Source organism: Spermophilus citellus, assembly GCF_964194105.1.
Source record: "Spermophilus citellus genome assembly, chromosome: 9".
In the NCBI taxonomy this organism is placed as follows: domain Eukaryota; kingdom Metazoa; phylum Chordata; class Mammalia; order Rodentia; family Sciuridae; genus Spermophilus; species Spermophilus citellus.
Window position 1 is genome coordinate 131,176,223 of NC_138191.1, and position 14,634 is coordinate 131,190,856.

At 51.3% G+C, this 14,634-nt stretch overlaps 2 protein-coding genes across 4 annotated transcripts; one reads left to right on the forward strand and one right to left on the reverse strand.

The window, feature by feature from the left end:
• Positions 1-1,679: 1,679 nt before the first annotated feature.
• LOC308657196 (cytochrome c oxidase assembly factor 5-like) lies at positions 1,680-2,073 on the forward strand. The gene has a single exon (XM_081308717.1). The coding sequence runs from the start codon at positions 1,749-1,751 to the stop codon at positions 1,941-1,943; it is 195 nt and encodes a 64-aa protein (XP_081164843.1). The 5' UTR covers positions 1,680-1,748; the 3' UTR covers positions 1,944-2,073.
• Positions 2,074-2,181: 108 nt separating this feature from the next.
• MIIP (migration and invasion inhibitory protein) lies at positions 2,182-12,209 on the reverse strand. 3 transcript variants are annotated; one of them, XM_081308715.1, is made up of 10 exons: positions 11,823-12,209; positions 10,503-10,674; positions 9,904-10,239; positions 9,460-9,541; positions 6,451-6,559; positions 6,285-6,337; positions 5,756-5,885; positions 5,538-5,634; positions 4,678-4,806; positions 2,182-4,400 (listed from the first exon to the last, which is right to left on the reverse strand). In XM_081308715.1, the coding sequence occupies exons 2-10, from the start codon at positions 10,632-10,634 to the stop codon at positions 4,314-4,316; spliced, it is 1,155 nt and encodes a 384-aa protein (XP_081164841.1). In that variant the 5' UTR covers positions 10,635-10,674; positions 11,823-12,209; the 3' UTR covers positions 2,182-4,313. The 3 variants fall into 3 exon arrangements, with proteins under 3 accessions (XP_081164841.1, XP_081164840.1, XP_081164842.1); XM_081308714.1 differs by having other exon boundaries at positions 4,397-4,806; positions 11,823-12,208; XM_081308716.1 differs by lacking the exons at positions 6,285-6,337; positions 6,451-6,559 and having other exon boundaries at positions 4,397-4,806.
• Positions 12,210-14,634: the final 2,425 nt, after the last annotated feature.

Sequence of the window (14,634 nt, forward strand, 5' to 3'; positions counted from 1 at the left end):
TGTGGACAGAGCCAAAGCGAGTGCTCCAAGAGCTCCAAGAGCGTCCTGGGAACCCCCACGTTACAGGAAGCTTGGGTCAGGAGTCAGGCTGGCCTTGCAAGCAGCGGGAGGGCAGCAGGGAACAGGTGCAGAAGGTGGAACGGAGGACAGGGACAGACTGGAAGACACGAGGCCGTTAAGAGGGCCTCTGCCTGTGACCTTTATTCTGGGAGCCCCTTAGGCTGAAGAAGCCTGTGCCCTGACAAAAGCATTCCTAAGAAGTGAGTCCATCCGGGCTGGTGGTGCACCCCTGTACTCCCAGCGACTAGAAAGGCTGAGGTAGGAGGACCACAAGTTAGAGGCCAGCCTCAGAACTTAGTGAGATCCTGCCTCCAAAAATAAATAAATAAAAGGGATGAGGATGTAGCTCAGTGGGATAGTGCCTCTGGGTTCAATCTCCAATACCAAAAAACAAAAAACTCTGGTTTGGGGGAGCAGTTAGGGTTGCACCAGATGCAAGTGCAGCCCAGGGCCTTTTCCAGAACCTCCCAGGAATTCTGGGCAGAAAGCCTCACAGATCAGGTTACAGCCAAAGCCACGTTGAAGACTCTTGTCTCCCATCCCAGCCCATCACTCCAGACTGACTCAAAAAGGCCACCACTAGGTAAGGTGGCCTTGAAGGCCGGGACAGGTGGAGCACGAGGTCAGTACATAAAGACTGGAATTCTTAGGCTTAGGCCTTTTGCATCTCATTGACTCTAAGATGCAAATCACTTCACATTTTCACATCTCTGAGGTCAGCAGTCTGCAGTTGAGCTGGACAAGCAGCATTTTCCTGGGGGGTGTACAGAGTAACTATCTGGGACCCCTGGGCTGCTATTTCTTGTGCCTGGAACTGACTGGAAGCAGTGGGTTAGGGACCTTCTACATTTTCAAAATAACTTTTTCTATAGAAACCACTTGCCTGGTGACCGAATGGCCCATTAAAGCATCCAGCCCAGACTCTTACCAAAAGGAACCCTGTCTGGTTTAGGCTGCTGCTCTTTGGAGCGTCAGTGATCCACAGCTGCACCTGTAACTGATTCATTCACCTTTGTACATCTGTAATTTTTGACAGAAAGACTTCTAGATTCTCTTCTCCCATTGGCCAAAGAATTTTCAACAGAAACCACCAACTCTCAAGCTGGGTGGTGGCTCACACCTGTAAACTAGTGACTTTGGAGGCTGAGACCGCAAGTTTGAGGCCAACCTCAGCAACTAAGTGAAATCTTGTTTTAAAAATAAAAAAAAAGCAGGGAAAGGGCTGGGGATACAGATATATCCCCCATCCTTTTTAAATTTTGAGACTGGGTCTCCCTACATGGCCTAAGGTGGCCTTGAACTTGGGATCTTCCTGCCTCAGCCTCTGGGCAATATAGAGAAACCCTGTCTCTTCTAGGCTGAGGCTTCTGGTGATGTTCTACACAGCACTGTCTGTTGGCCTGGGCCTCGCATGACCCATAATGGATAAATATTTCTCTCTTCTTAAACTGCTCAAATTTGTGACATTAACTTGTTATTGCTGCATGACCCAGCTTATTCTAACTAATACGTGGCTATAAACAAGGAGAAAAGGGCTTCAATCAAGCCTCACAAGCAGGAGCACAGGACAGCACAGCCCAGTGCCACCTTAGCTAAAGTATAAGAGCTTTTCTTGTCGCTCGCACCTAGCCAGGTGGTAGGGGTTGAGCACCGAGAGGGTCGCGCCGCCGCGGGCGGGAGGCGCCGTCATGCCCCGCTATTACGAGGACAAGCCGGAGGGCGGCGCGCGCACGGGCGTGAAGGAGGACCTGGGCGCCTGTCTGCTGCAGTCGGACTGTGTGCTCCAGGAAGGAAAATCTCCTCGGCAGTGTTTGAAGGAAGGATACTGCAAAGCTTTGAAGTATTCACTTTTTGAGTGTAAAAGATCAATGTTGGATGCCTGATCAAGATTCAGAGGAAGAAAAGGATATTGATACCATTACACTGAAAACAAGATGAAAACACCAAAGGATTTTTCCACAGAAAAGCCACAATAGGAAATAATTTTTGCTACATCTGTTTGGTTGAACCAGTTTTTCCTCCATGGAACGCTGGAGAAATTGGATGAATTTTGGTTTTGAATATGTATAAAGCAAATGCTTCTCTGAATCTAAGTTATTTTTAGAAGATAAGTTTAACTGAACACTTATATGCCTGGAATATAATGTTTTGAGATTTTTCCTAAGGTACAGGAAATGGAAAAACTGTTATTTTCAAACCTCTTTAATCATATTACACCATTTATACATCTGGAAGGGACCGATGTGACACTGGAGGCTGTCCACAAGATGTTTATTGAGAAAGTTTATTTAATCTATTTAGTTCTAGAATAAATTGGTTCCTTGGAGAAAAAAAAAAAAGAGCTTTTCTTTTTTTTTTTGAGACCACCTTGTTCATGTTTAATGACACGTTTTTAAAAAAATACTATATGCAAATTTCATTTTTGTTAAAGCCTGCTCACTTCTCTAAATGTTGCCTTTACTGTTTTGTCATTTTTGCTTTAGACTTAAATCTTGCCTTAAGTTTCCTTTACCAGTTTCCACTTGATTGCATCTTTACTGCCTTCTAGCTGTCCAATTTTTTCTATATTCCCATTTTGCTGTTTCATTATGTTCAGACTGGATTATAATATTTTCATTTTCCCTTCTGTTTTCCTTCCCTTCTTTAGATAGCTTATTTAAATTTAGATGAGGATTTTTAAAATTTGTGTATCTTTATTTTTAGCAGATATTATGTATTAACAAAAAACTTTTTAAATATTTAATAGTGGCCCGACTTCCTTTTTCTTTCTTATTAAAATTTGTTCTAGTTATACCTGACAGTAGAATGCATTTTGACACATCATATGTAAATGGAGTATAATTTCTCATTCTTCTGGTTGTACATGATGTAGAATCCACTGGTCGTGTAGTCCTATATGTATGTTCAGTAATAATGTCAGATTTATTCTATCCTTTGTACCCTTGTACCCCTCCCTTCTCTCTCCCTTAATCCGAAGTAACTCTGTTCAGGCATAAGAGCTTTTCTAAACCAGGTTTCTGTGTCCCCACTTTTGTCCCACAAAAATCAGGAACTTCATATTGTTCAACTTAATATATACACGACAGGAGAAAGACTGGATGCCCCACCTCACCCTGGTACTGGGAGTGAACCCAGGGATCATTTACCACTGAGCCACATTCCCAGTCCTTTTGTATATTTTCAGATAGTGTCTCACTAAGTTGCTGAGGCTGGCCTTGAACTCATTATCTCCTGCCTTACAGGTCTGTGTCACTTTGCCTGGCAAGAAGCATTTTTTTTTTTTTTTGGTGGGGGCGGGGGTACCAGGGATTGAACTCAGGGGCATTCAACCACCGAGCCCCATCCCAGGCCTATTTTGTATTTTACCTAGAGACAGGGTCTCACTTAAGTTGCTTTGCATCTCACCGTGGCTGAGGATGGCTTTGAACTCCTGATTCTGCTGTCTCAGTCTCCCAAGCCACTGGGATTACAGGGGTATGCCACTGCACCCAGCCAGGGTGCTGCTTTTTAAAAATGGTCGCGACATCTAGGTTCTCTGCCAACCTTATCTGGGGGGCAGGTCGTCCCCAGGCCCAGCCTCGGGCCCTCCTGCATTTTAAAGTCAGGGTCACCTTTCTGGGTAAAACAGGGTGGGTATCTGTCTACCCCTAATCTCCTCATCTGTCCCCACTAGGGCTCTGGATCACCTACAGCTTCCAGGACTGGGCTAGAGAGGAGCGTGTGGGGGCCACCTGGCAAAGGGCCCAAGAGAGCCCTTGTTTGGGTGGAGACTGGTTTCAGGGACCACTGACCCAACACCATCCAGCTTCCACTGAGGCCCTTGCAGAGGTGGCTTTTTAACACCCACCTTGACCCCCACCTGTCTGGTGGGAGCTGCAGGGCACCACACTCGCAGTGATGGGTGCACTCTGCCCGGGTGGTCAGTGTCTCTCCCCAGGAGAGGGGGGCCAGTGGGGGCCAGGTGCCCTCTGGGAATCTTGGGCACCAGGAGAGGGCACACGTGTGAGTCATAGCTGCAGCGAGCACTAAGCTTTATTTACAAACTTGCAGAGAATTCCCTCACCTCCACCTGGGAGACCCTCCCCTCTGGACCCCAAGGAGGAAACAGGCCTGGGCCCATGCAGCTGCCCAACCTAGGTGGGCCTGAGCTGCTGGAGCTGAGGCTGGCGGGGTCGTCTGTTTCAAAGGCAGTACCCGCTAGGGTGAGGTCAGAGGCGCAGGTGAACGCGCCCACCTCCTCCAGAAGTCGGTCCTTAGGGCTTCTGCCATGGGACACAGGGCCAGGTGCCCTGGGGTTCTGACCAGACAGGAGTAGGGGGTGGGACCCGCACTGGCAAGGCCTGGATGGTGAACAGAGAAGTGTCGGGGCAACCTGGGGGACAGGTCGTCCCCAGGCCCAGCCTCGGGCCCTCCTGCATTTTAAAGTCAGGGTCACCTTTCTGGGTAAAACAGGGTGGGCAGCGAGGAGTGGTGGAGTCAAAGGGTGCCTGTCGGTGGGGGCGGGCAGGCCCTGGCACCCCCAATCCTGCCCCCCCAGGGCACTCTGGTTCCCAGGCCTGCTCCAAGGTATCTGTCCCTCATAGGGTACCCCAGGCTTGGGCACAACCTGGACCCTACCAGGCGGGAGCTGGATGGTGACAGCTCCTGGTGCTGGGCCTCGGAGATGGAGGACCAGAGGTCAAGGCTCTTGGGGGCTGTACTTGTCTCAGATTTTGGAGGAAGGATGTCCCAGCCTAGCAGACAGTGCTGTGGAGAGCGAAGGGTTAAAGGCACCTGGCCTGGGGCCCCATCAGGTGGAAGAGTCACTAAGCAGTCTCAGCCTCCCCCAGGGAAGGGGCAGGGGTCTTACCCACTGATGACCCTGGGCCTTTCCTCTCCCTGCTGGCCTAGCCACTGGGAGGTAAGGGCAGGGAGGGCAGAGTGCGTCTCACCCGGGCTTTGCCCCAGCACCGAGCACCCAACACGTCCTACCTCACTGAACTGCTCCCCTTGCCCCAACACCCTGAGGGTGGACCCCTCACCCTGCTGCAGAGAAGCCAACTAGCTCCCACTCCTCCTCTTCCTCCAACCCCAGCCGCCTTTTCTACTGGAGGTACGTGGGTGGCCCTGGACGCCCATCCTAGCGGGAAACAGGAAAGGGTGGTGCTGAGGAAGCACCAAGATCGGGGTTACACCCCAGCTCTTCTACCAAGGCACGAGCTCCGCTGCCTCAGCCCCTGCAACATGGAGTGGGGGTGACACCATGTACACAGCATGCAAGAGCTCAGGAAATGGGGTCCATTCATGTCATGCCGGGTGCAGGCAGACAGCTATTCTGGAAGCTGGGTCACAGGGCACATCCTCCCCCGGGGCCTGAGCAGGGGTGATGGACGACACCCCCACATACCCCAAAACTCTGTGCTTGCCCTCAATACAGCACTGCTCAGACCTAGGGTCCATGTGGCCCCCTCATTCCTGCACAGCCCCCAGCTGCTCACCCGAGGCAGAGCCAGCGTGTCTGAAGCATCGAAGCTCTTCCGCCGATGGACTCGGTACTGGTGCGGGGGATCCAGGATGGACAGCGGGATGCTCACCCTGTTCAGGGCTTCAGTGAGGGGCTACCCACAGCACAGCCTCAGCCTCATCTTCACCCACTCAAAACCAGCAGGGGTCAGGTCCGTCCCCTGGGCAGTTGCTGCCTCATGGCTCCACTCACCTGACCCGTGTGGACTCCACCAGAGTCCTAGGGCTCTGAGGGTTCCGTGGTCTCCCGCACAGGCGGCAGGGGATGCCAGGATCCAAGGGCACCAGAAACAGGCGCTTGTTGACACGGTAACAGTACACACCTGTGAGCCCGGGAGAAGCAGCAGCCTCTGTGAGCCAGGGGCTCCAGATGCCAGGCGCCTGATGTCCGACTATTGTGCCCACCAACCCTCTGGAGAGCAAGTTCTGGACCTTCCCCGCAACCCGTTCCCCCTCTCAGTCAGGGGCTTGACTCAAGGGGGGTAGAGCATCCTCCCAGGGCTCTTGAGAACTGGACTGAGCCCAGCAGGGCCTGCCACGGGCTTCGGGGGAGGGTGTCATGCGGGGTAGGACCTAAGCCACCAGGCCAGGCCTCAGCTCCCACGCTCCTACCAGCACTGGTCCAGGGTTTCCCTCCCTGAGTTCCCAAGAACTCAGGGGCCTTGAGTTGGGGCGGGGCCAGGATAGACGGACCCTGCAGCAGCCTGGCCGAGGGCACTCACATTCGTGGTCCTCCTCCACGTCACTGCCGTCACACAGGCCTAGGAACTGGGGTCTGTGAGGGTACGGGGGTGAGCAGGCCACACAGTGGAGTCCCCAGCTGCCCCGCCACCCTCATTTGCCCCGCCACCCTCATCTGCCCCGCCGCCCTCATCTGCCCCTGCTCACTCGGGGGTACTGTACACACACTCCTCCTTGTTGGTCTCCCGGAACTTCTGCAGTGTAGAGAAAAAGGTCTCGGGCTTGCTGGTGATGGAGGAGCTGCTGTCCATGGACCCTGGTGTGGGCAGAGCACCAGCGGCGATGGCAGAGAGGCTGAGAGCCACCGGGCTGCCCCTGGCTGAGGCCCAAACAGCGACCCTGGCACCCCAGCCACTACCTTCCCCGCTGCACCCCAGACAAAGCGGAGGGACCCGGCACCCACTGTCACCGCTGTTCTGTTTCAGGCCCGTCCAACCTGCTGCACGGGACCCTTACCATGGGCCGGCTGACGTCGCTCTGTGCCGGGAAAGCACAGGACGCAAAGCCCCGCCCTCCTGAGCCTTGCAAATAAACCAGTCACCAAAGAAATCTGTGAGACAAACTGAATAGCAAGACCTGCCAGGAACCAGGACAGCGGGGTCAGGCAACCACGTGAGGCAAGGCAGCAGTGCCAGGGAGGCCTCCCTGATGAGACGGCACTTAGGAAGCCACATGGACAACCCAGGAAGGACACTGAAGGCAGATAAAATGCAGATGCAAGCTGGGCGCGGTGGCGCAGGCTTGTCATCCCAGTGGCTAAGGCTGAGGCACGAGTATCATTAGTTCACAGCCATCCTCAGCAACAGAGAGGGGCCAAGCAACACAATGAGACACTGTCTCTAAATAAAACACGAAATAGGGCTGGGATGTGGCTCATCCCAGCCCTATCAGTGGTTAAGTGCCCTCGAGTTCAATCCCTTGCACCCCCCAAAAAAGAAAATGCAGATGCAAAGGCCCTGGGGCAGGGGTGTGCCTGCTGTGTGAGAAATAGCTAGCAGGGACAAGTGGCTAAAAAGGGAGTAAGGAGCGAGTTTGGAAGGGAAGAGGACAGGAAGCCTGCAGAGGGTTTGGGGACAAGGAAGGACACAATCAGAGAGACCACGCATTTCTACAGGATCCCTACCCTGGCTGCTGCAAGGGGAGGGGACGCAGGGGACCAGGTGGGAGGCCACAGCAGCAGTCCAGGTAGAGAGGGGGAGCTGGATTCTTGAAATGTGTTGAAGGAAGCACAAGAGAACGTGCTGACAGCTGGATGGGCACCATGGGAAACAGCAGGAGGTGAACCCAGAAGCTGTGGCCTGACCTATGGGACCTGAAAGCTGCCATCCATAGAGGCAGGATGGCTGCAGGAGGGGCAGGCGGGGAGGAATCGGGACCCTGGACTTAGATGTGAGGTCAGTACGAGATACCTGGTTGCTATGGGTGGGTATGATCTGGGTGTCCCTAAGGTCCACATGCTGGAAGGTTGGCCCCCGGGGCAGCAGTGCTGAGGTGTGGCCTAGTGGGAGGCAGGGGGTTCCCCCCGGGAAGGGACTGATGTGTTTCTCACAGGACCCTGGTGACTCCTGAGAGCAAGCTGTTAACTGAAGAGCAAGGCTGGCCCCTCGTTTACTCCTGCTTCCTATCTAGCCAGGTGATTGCTTGCTCCTCCTGCCCGTGCCCCCATGATGCTGTCTACCATGATGCTGTGTACCATGCTACAATGCAGCTCTGAGGCCCTCTCCAAGGCCAACCAGATGTTGGTATCATGCTCTTGAACCTCTGCAACTGTGGACTAAATAAAAATCTTATTATAAAGGATATAATAACTATTATTATTATTAGTAGTAGTAGTAGTAGTAGTAGTATTGGCACCAGGGATTGAACCCAGGGGCTCTTAATCACTAAGCCACATCCCCAGCCTTTTTTTTTTTATTTTGGTCAGGGTCACTAGGTCACTTACAGCTTCACTAAGTTGCTGAAGCTTGCTGCAAACCTGCAATTCCCCTGTCTCAGCCTGCTGGGATTACCACCATGACCAGCTAAGTACTTAATTATTAGAGTATTACAAAGTACCCAGCCTCAAGTATTCTGTGATAGCACAGAAAATAGACAAGCACAGCAATTGAAAGCTGACCAGAGCACAAGTCTAGGATTCAGAGGACAGACATGGGCTAGAGATAAAATGAGGGTGTAGGGAGAACTTTAAAAGGCGTGGTACTGGGATGAGATGGGATCACAGAGGGGAGGAGGGAAGACAGAGAGGGCAGGGTTGGAAGACTGAGTCCTCAGATACTGGGGTGTAGAGACAGGAACAGGTAAGAGAACCCAGCAGAGGGATTTGGGAAGGAGCAGCCAGGAAGATGGAGGTGGGTGGGACAGGAGAGCGTGTGAGGAGGAAGCAGTGTTGGTGGAACGTCAGGACATAAAGCTCAGTGTGAGAAAAAGTGATGGAGAAGACAGGCAGATGACTTGGGAGGCTGAGGTGGGAGGAGCAAGGCAGGCCTTGGCCGCTTAGCAAGGCCCTATTTAAAAAATAAGAATAGGGGCTGGGGTTGTGGCTCATAGCAGAGCACTGAGGCACTAGGTTCGATCCTCAGCACCACACAAAAATAAATATTTTAAATAAATAATAAGAATAGGATGCACAGAATACTCATGGATGTGTTGACACATGGTCCTGCATGAACAAACCCACCTCCTGAGGGGATACAGAATTTGCAGGGACAGGAGAAGGTACTTGCCAGGGGCTGGGGTGAGGCTGGGACAGAGACTCTGTTTCCTTGGCAGAGGGTCTCAGTATACAAGATGAAGAAGTTCTGGACATGGATGGTGGCACAGCAATGTCAGTGTCCTTAATGCCACCAAACTGCACACTTAGAAATGGGTAAGATGGCAAATTTGATGTCATATATACCGAAACATTCAAGAATGAGGCCGAGAAGGCCAGGGGAGAGCAGGCAGAGGCCACCATGGGGAGGGCTGGGGGTAAAACATAGAAAGATGACCTAGGCCGAGCTGTGCAGGGCCCAGCATGTAATAAATGCTCAAAAACACAGCAGCTCTGGCTCTGTTCACTCAATAGATGCAGCACCTCTGTGCAGAGACTAAGAGAACAGACAAAGCAGGACCCGACCGCCCTTCCCAGGCAAGGTGTGAGCAGAGGGCAGGCCTTACCTACAATCCAGTCATAGCCCAGGTACGGCTGGAGGCTCCAGCTGCTCCCAGGTGTGGCAGGCTCCTGGCAGGTCACTCTGGACTAAGGAGGGAGGCCAAGGGGGCAAGGGTTGGGCTGGCAGGCCTGGCCCAAAGAGGCCCACAATGGGGGGATACAGTGAGAGCTCAAAAGCCTGAACATAAGTTTAGGCTTTATGCCCCCACTTTATGCATGGCTCTGAAGAAGTCTAGGCTCCGAGCCTCGTCTCCCCACGTGTATAATGGGGCTCATCACATTCTTCCCAACTGCTGTCTGAAATCAACAACTTAGGCTGCACAGATAAAACTCAAGGTACCTCCTGGAAGCCTTCTGCCCCAAGGGATACTGCCCACAGCACATCTGTCAGATAGGGAAACTGAGGCTCAAGGAAGCCTCACTGGTGGATGCCCACCTCTCTCTGTTACCTTGGACTGCTCGCTTTGTTCAGCCAGGATGGATCTTGGGACCCGATCACACAACCCTGATAAAGGCGCTGGCTCCTTTGAGTCTCTGGTGGTCAGTGAGTGGAATCTGGGTTGGCCCAAGGGCTCTAGGTGTTGGCCCTTGACAGGTGGTTGAGATGCCACCCTTGGGCTGACCCTGTCAAGCCAGGCCACATCACAGGGGTCATCTCCATGGGTATCCAGCGGGTCCCACTTATGGCATCTGTCCTGTGAACAGGAGGCTTGCCAGGAGATTGAGGAAGTTTCTGGGGACAATGGCGTCTCTGAGTCGTAGATGTTGCAGGAGTTCAGGCCTGACTGGAGAAGGCAAGCCAGGTCACCCAAGGGGTAGCACAGCCAGAGCCCATCCACCCTGCCTGCACTAGACACCATGGCCTAGGCCATCACTGCTCCACCCTCGGCAGTGTCCCAGCCCAGTACCTTACCTCCCAAGGCCTCAGTTTTGCATCATCCATAAAATAGGCACAATGATCAAGAAGACACTGGAGGCCTGGGTACTGTTCTTAAGAGTCAGACAGCCCCTTCCTTGTCCCCTGGGAGTTCCTAAGGAAGATACCCACCTTTGGGGCTGCCTTGGCCACTGACCGCTGCACGGCATCTTGCCCAGCCTGCAGCTGCCTCAGGAGCTTCAGGCTGAGCAGCCGAAGCTGCAGGAGGTCCTCAGTCTCCATCATCCTGGGCATATCCTCCATCACTCCAGATATCAGGGTCACAGGAGGTCCTTTCTTCCGCCTGAAGTCAAGATGGCAAGTCACAGGGATGAGGAAGGTGCCTTGGTGCCAGAAGCCTGGGTTCAAACCCCACTGGGATGCTCTTGAACTATGCAGCCACAGGCAAGTTATTTAACCTCTCTGTTGTTCTTTTCACATCCTCCAAATATGGTAACAGCATCTACCCCACCAGGTTGTTGTTAGGACTAAACAAGGCCAAGAGAGACAAATTCCCCTTGAAGAGCCCTGACTGGGAAATTAGACTAGTTTAATCCGCAAAAAGCAACCAATGCCAAGTCTGAAAATCTAAAGCTTTGTAACCTGTGAATCTAACAAAATTTTAAAAATCAAGCTTCTAAAAGGATACTTTCTTCTTTCCTGCCTCTCACCTACCCTTCTTCTTTTCATTCTTTCTTCTTCTTCTTCTTCTTTTTTTTTTTTTTTTGTGGATATATTCAGTATTGAACCCAGGGCCTGGAGCACGCCAAGCATATGCTCTGCCACAAAGCTACACCACAATCCATTCTTTTTTTTTGGGGGGGTGGATAATCAGGGATTGAACTCGGGGCACTGAGCCATACATCCCCAACCCTATTTTGTATTTTATCGAGAGGGTCTCACTGAGTTGCTTAGCACCTCGCCCTTGCTGAGGATGGCTTTGAACTCAGGATCCTCCTGCCTAGCCTCATACTGTGCCTGGCTTCATTTTCTTTCTTTTGACTTGTAAAGAAACCAAAGTCCAGGGATGGGGTCACAGCTCAGTGGTAGAGCGCTTGCCTAGCACATGTGAGGCCCTGGTTGGATCCTCAATATCACATAAAAATAAATACATAAAATAAATCTATTGTGTTCAGCTACAATTAAAAAAAATATTTTAAAAAAGAAGAAGAAAGAAATCAAAGTCCAAAGAGGTTTAGCAACCTGCCTCAACTCACAACCAGGAAGGGGTAAATCCATGACCGGAACCAAATCTGGATCCAGGCCTGGTCTAGAAAGCCCTTCCCGGGCAGCGCAGGAAGGGGCCTGAGAAACCACCTCCTCCTCACGCCCCAACCCCAGGGCCCCGGCTCCGGGACACACACCTGCCTCCGTCAGGGACTTCTGCAGGCTGCCCCAAGTTTCCCACTTCTCTCAGAGCCCCCGGCTCTCAAACTCGGGCCCCGCCTTTACCTGGCCAGCGACGCCGGGCCGCTCCCCTGCAGGCCGAGGGTCTGTTTTCGCCCAGGGCTGAAGGCACAACCAGCACGGCCCTCCGGCCGCCCCGCCGCCCCTCTGGAAAGTTGAGGGCGGCGCAGACGAGAGCGGAAGGCAACGTTCAAGTCAGACACAGGGACGGAAAGCGTCGGTGGCAGAGCGGGGGACGCCCACGCGGAACCCCGGAGAACGGGAGCCAGCCCCGTCCTCTAGCATCGCGGGCCCCTGGCCTGCTGCTGGGTGTGCACGTGCGGACGCATCCGAGACCCTGCTGCCCAAGCCCGTAAGCATCCGCCGAACTCACCGCCGGAAGCCCCTGACCCGCAGTGCCCGAGTTCCGCCTCGCCACGCCACGCGCGTTCCGGGGGCGGGGCCTCATATGGCCGTCCTGATTGGCCAGGGGCGGGGCAGGGCGGGGCCGGGATGCTTCCGAGCGTTTACTGCGCGTCCTTAGCGGCAGTTTCAATTTTGGGACGCTGGTAACAGGGGACCACAGCCTATTGGTCAGCTTCTGAGGCCGGGCTCAACTTTAGGAATAAAGCGGAGCCCCAGAGAACGGGCTCTGATTGGTCGGAAGGGGCCGGGCTACGCCCCATCGGCTGCGGCCTGAAGTTTGAGCGTCCGAAGCTCGGGGTAGCAGCGCGGGTGGGAAGCGGCGGGGTGGGCGGGGTCGGCGGGGCAGGCGGCCGCCGCAACCGTTCTTTCCTATTTTTATTGATAGACGCCTACTGTGTGCCAGCAGGCACTATGCTAGACCGCGAGGCAGGGAAGAATTAAGAGGGGAAGGAGGCCGCGGGTAAAATAAGAACACAGACACCTAGAATCCGGTGTAAATTTATATAATTTTTGTAAGTCAGTTTATATTGAGTACCTACTATGTGCCAGGCATTTGGGCCAGGTCTTTTCCATGTGCCATAAATATGCGTGGAGGTATTTTCCCGTTTTCCAAAAAGCCTCTTGAGGCTGAGATGAAGTGACTTGCCACAACATGTTTAAATCAATATAATTCACCATATTGGGCAGGGAGGGTGTAGGAAAGGAAAACAGTCTCAGTAGATTCAGGAAAAAAACACCCATTCAGCACTGTCCCTTTTTCTTAATAGTTGGAAATAGGACGTGCCACAATCTTTTACCTAGACATATTTGACCAAATCCAACATTCACTTCCAACTTTTTGAAATTTTGCAGTACTGGTATCAAACCCAGGATCTTCACATGCTAAGCAAGCAGTCTCTCACTAAGCTATACTCCCAACCCCCATTTTTGATTTTCAGAAATAACATTCCAACTAACTCGAAACAGAAGGGTACTTTCTGATAAAAGCTATCTAGGAAATACCTACAGTTAACAGCACACTTCATAATAAAAGATTGTGTGCATTCCCAAGATCAGATGTTTACTTTCAACACTTCAACATTATACTAGAGTCTTAGCCAGAGCAATAAGAAAAGAAAGAAAGGAAAAAAAAAAAAAGACATCTAGGCAGAAGGATTGAAGTTCAAGGCTAGCCTCAGTAATTTAGCAAGGCTCTAAGCAACTTAGAGAGAACTTGTCTGAAAAAATAAAAAGGGCAGGGGATGTATCTCAATGGTAAAGTGCTCCTGGGAGGAGGAGGAGGAGGAGGGGGGGGGAGGAGGAGGAGAAGAAAATGGAGAAGGGGGGGGAAGAGAAAAAAGGCATTTAGATTGGAAAGAAAAAACTATTTTTATCCACATACAACCTAATTGATAATCCCAAAGAATCTACGAATATGTCACTGGACTTATTAATGAGTTCTAGAAGGTTGCAGGATATAAGATTGAAATACAGAAATAAATTGAATTTCTGTATATTATTAGAAGTTGAAATTTTTAAAACACCATTTATACCAGGCACAGCGGCACACACCTGTAATCCCCAGCAACTGGGGCAGTTGAGGCAGGAAGATCAGAAGCTCAAGGCCAGCCTGGACCACTTAGTGAGACCATATCTAAAAATAAAAAATTTAAAAAGCCTGGAGACATAGCTCAGTACTACAAATGCCCTGTTTAATCCCCAATACTGAAACAAAACACCATTTGCATAGTATTGAGAAATACAATAATGAAATATTTAGGGGAAACTCTGACAAAAATTTCTTGAGACCTACACATTAAAAATCATTAAACTGGGGGCTGGGGATGTGGCTCAAGCGGTAGCGTGCTCCCCTGGCATGGGTGCGGCCCGGCCCGGGTTCAGTCCTCAGCACCACATACAAACAAAGATGTTGTGTCTGCCGAAAACTAAAATGTAAATAAAATATTTTAAAAAAATTAAAAATAAAAATAAGAATCATTAAACTGGACATGGTAGCAGACATATGTAATCCCAACAAGTTGGGAGGCTGAAGCAAGAAGATAGTAAGTTCAAGCCAGCCTTAGCAACTTCATGAGGTCCTAAACAATTCAGCAAAACACTGTATCAAAACAAAAAATAAAAAGGGCTGGAAATGTGACTCAAGTGTTTAAGCAACCCTAGGTTCAAATCCCAGTACCAAAAAAAGAAAGAAAGAAAACTGGATATCAAAAATCACGGGCTGTATGATTCCTGTTATTGGAAATGTCCAGAAAAGGCAAGTCTATAGATAAAAGAGACAGTGGTTCCCTGGGTCCAACATGTAAACAGGAAGTAACCATCATTCTGCAGAAGGGCATAAATGATCTTTCTGGGGTGACAAGCATGTTCTGAAATTGGAGTGCGGCAATGGCTGCACAACTCTGTATACTTATTAAAATTGTTAAATGTACAGCTCCACCATTTTTATGGTATG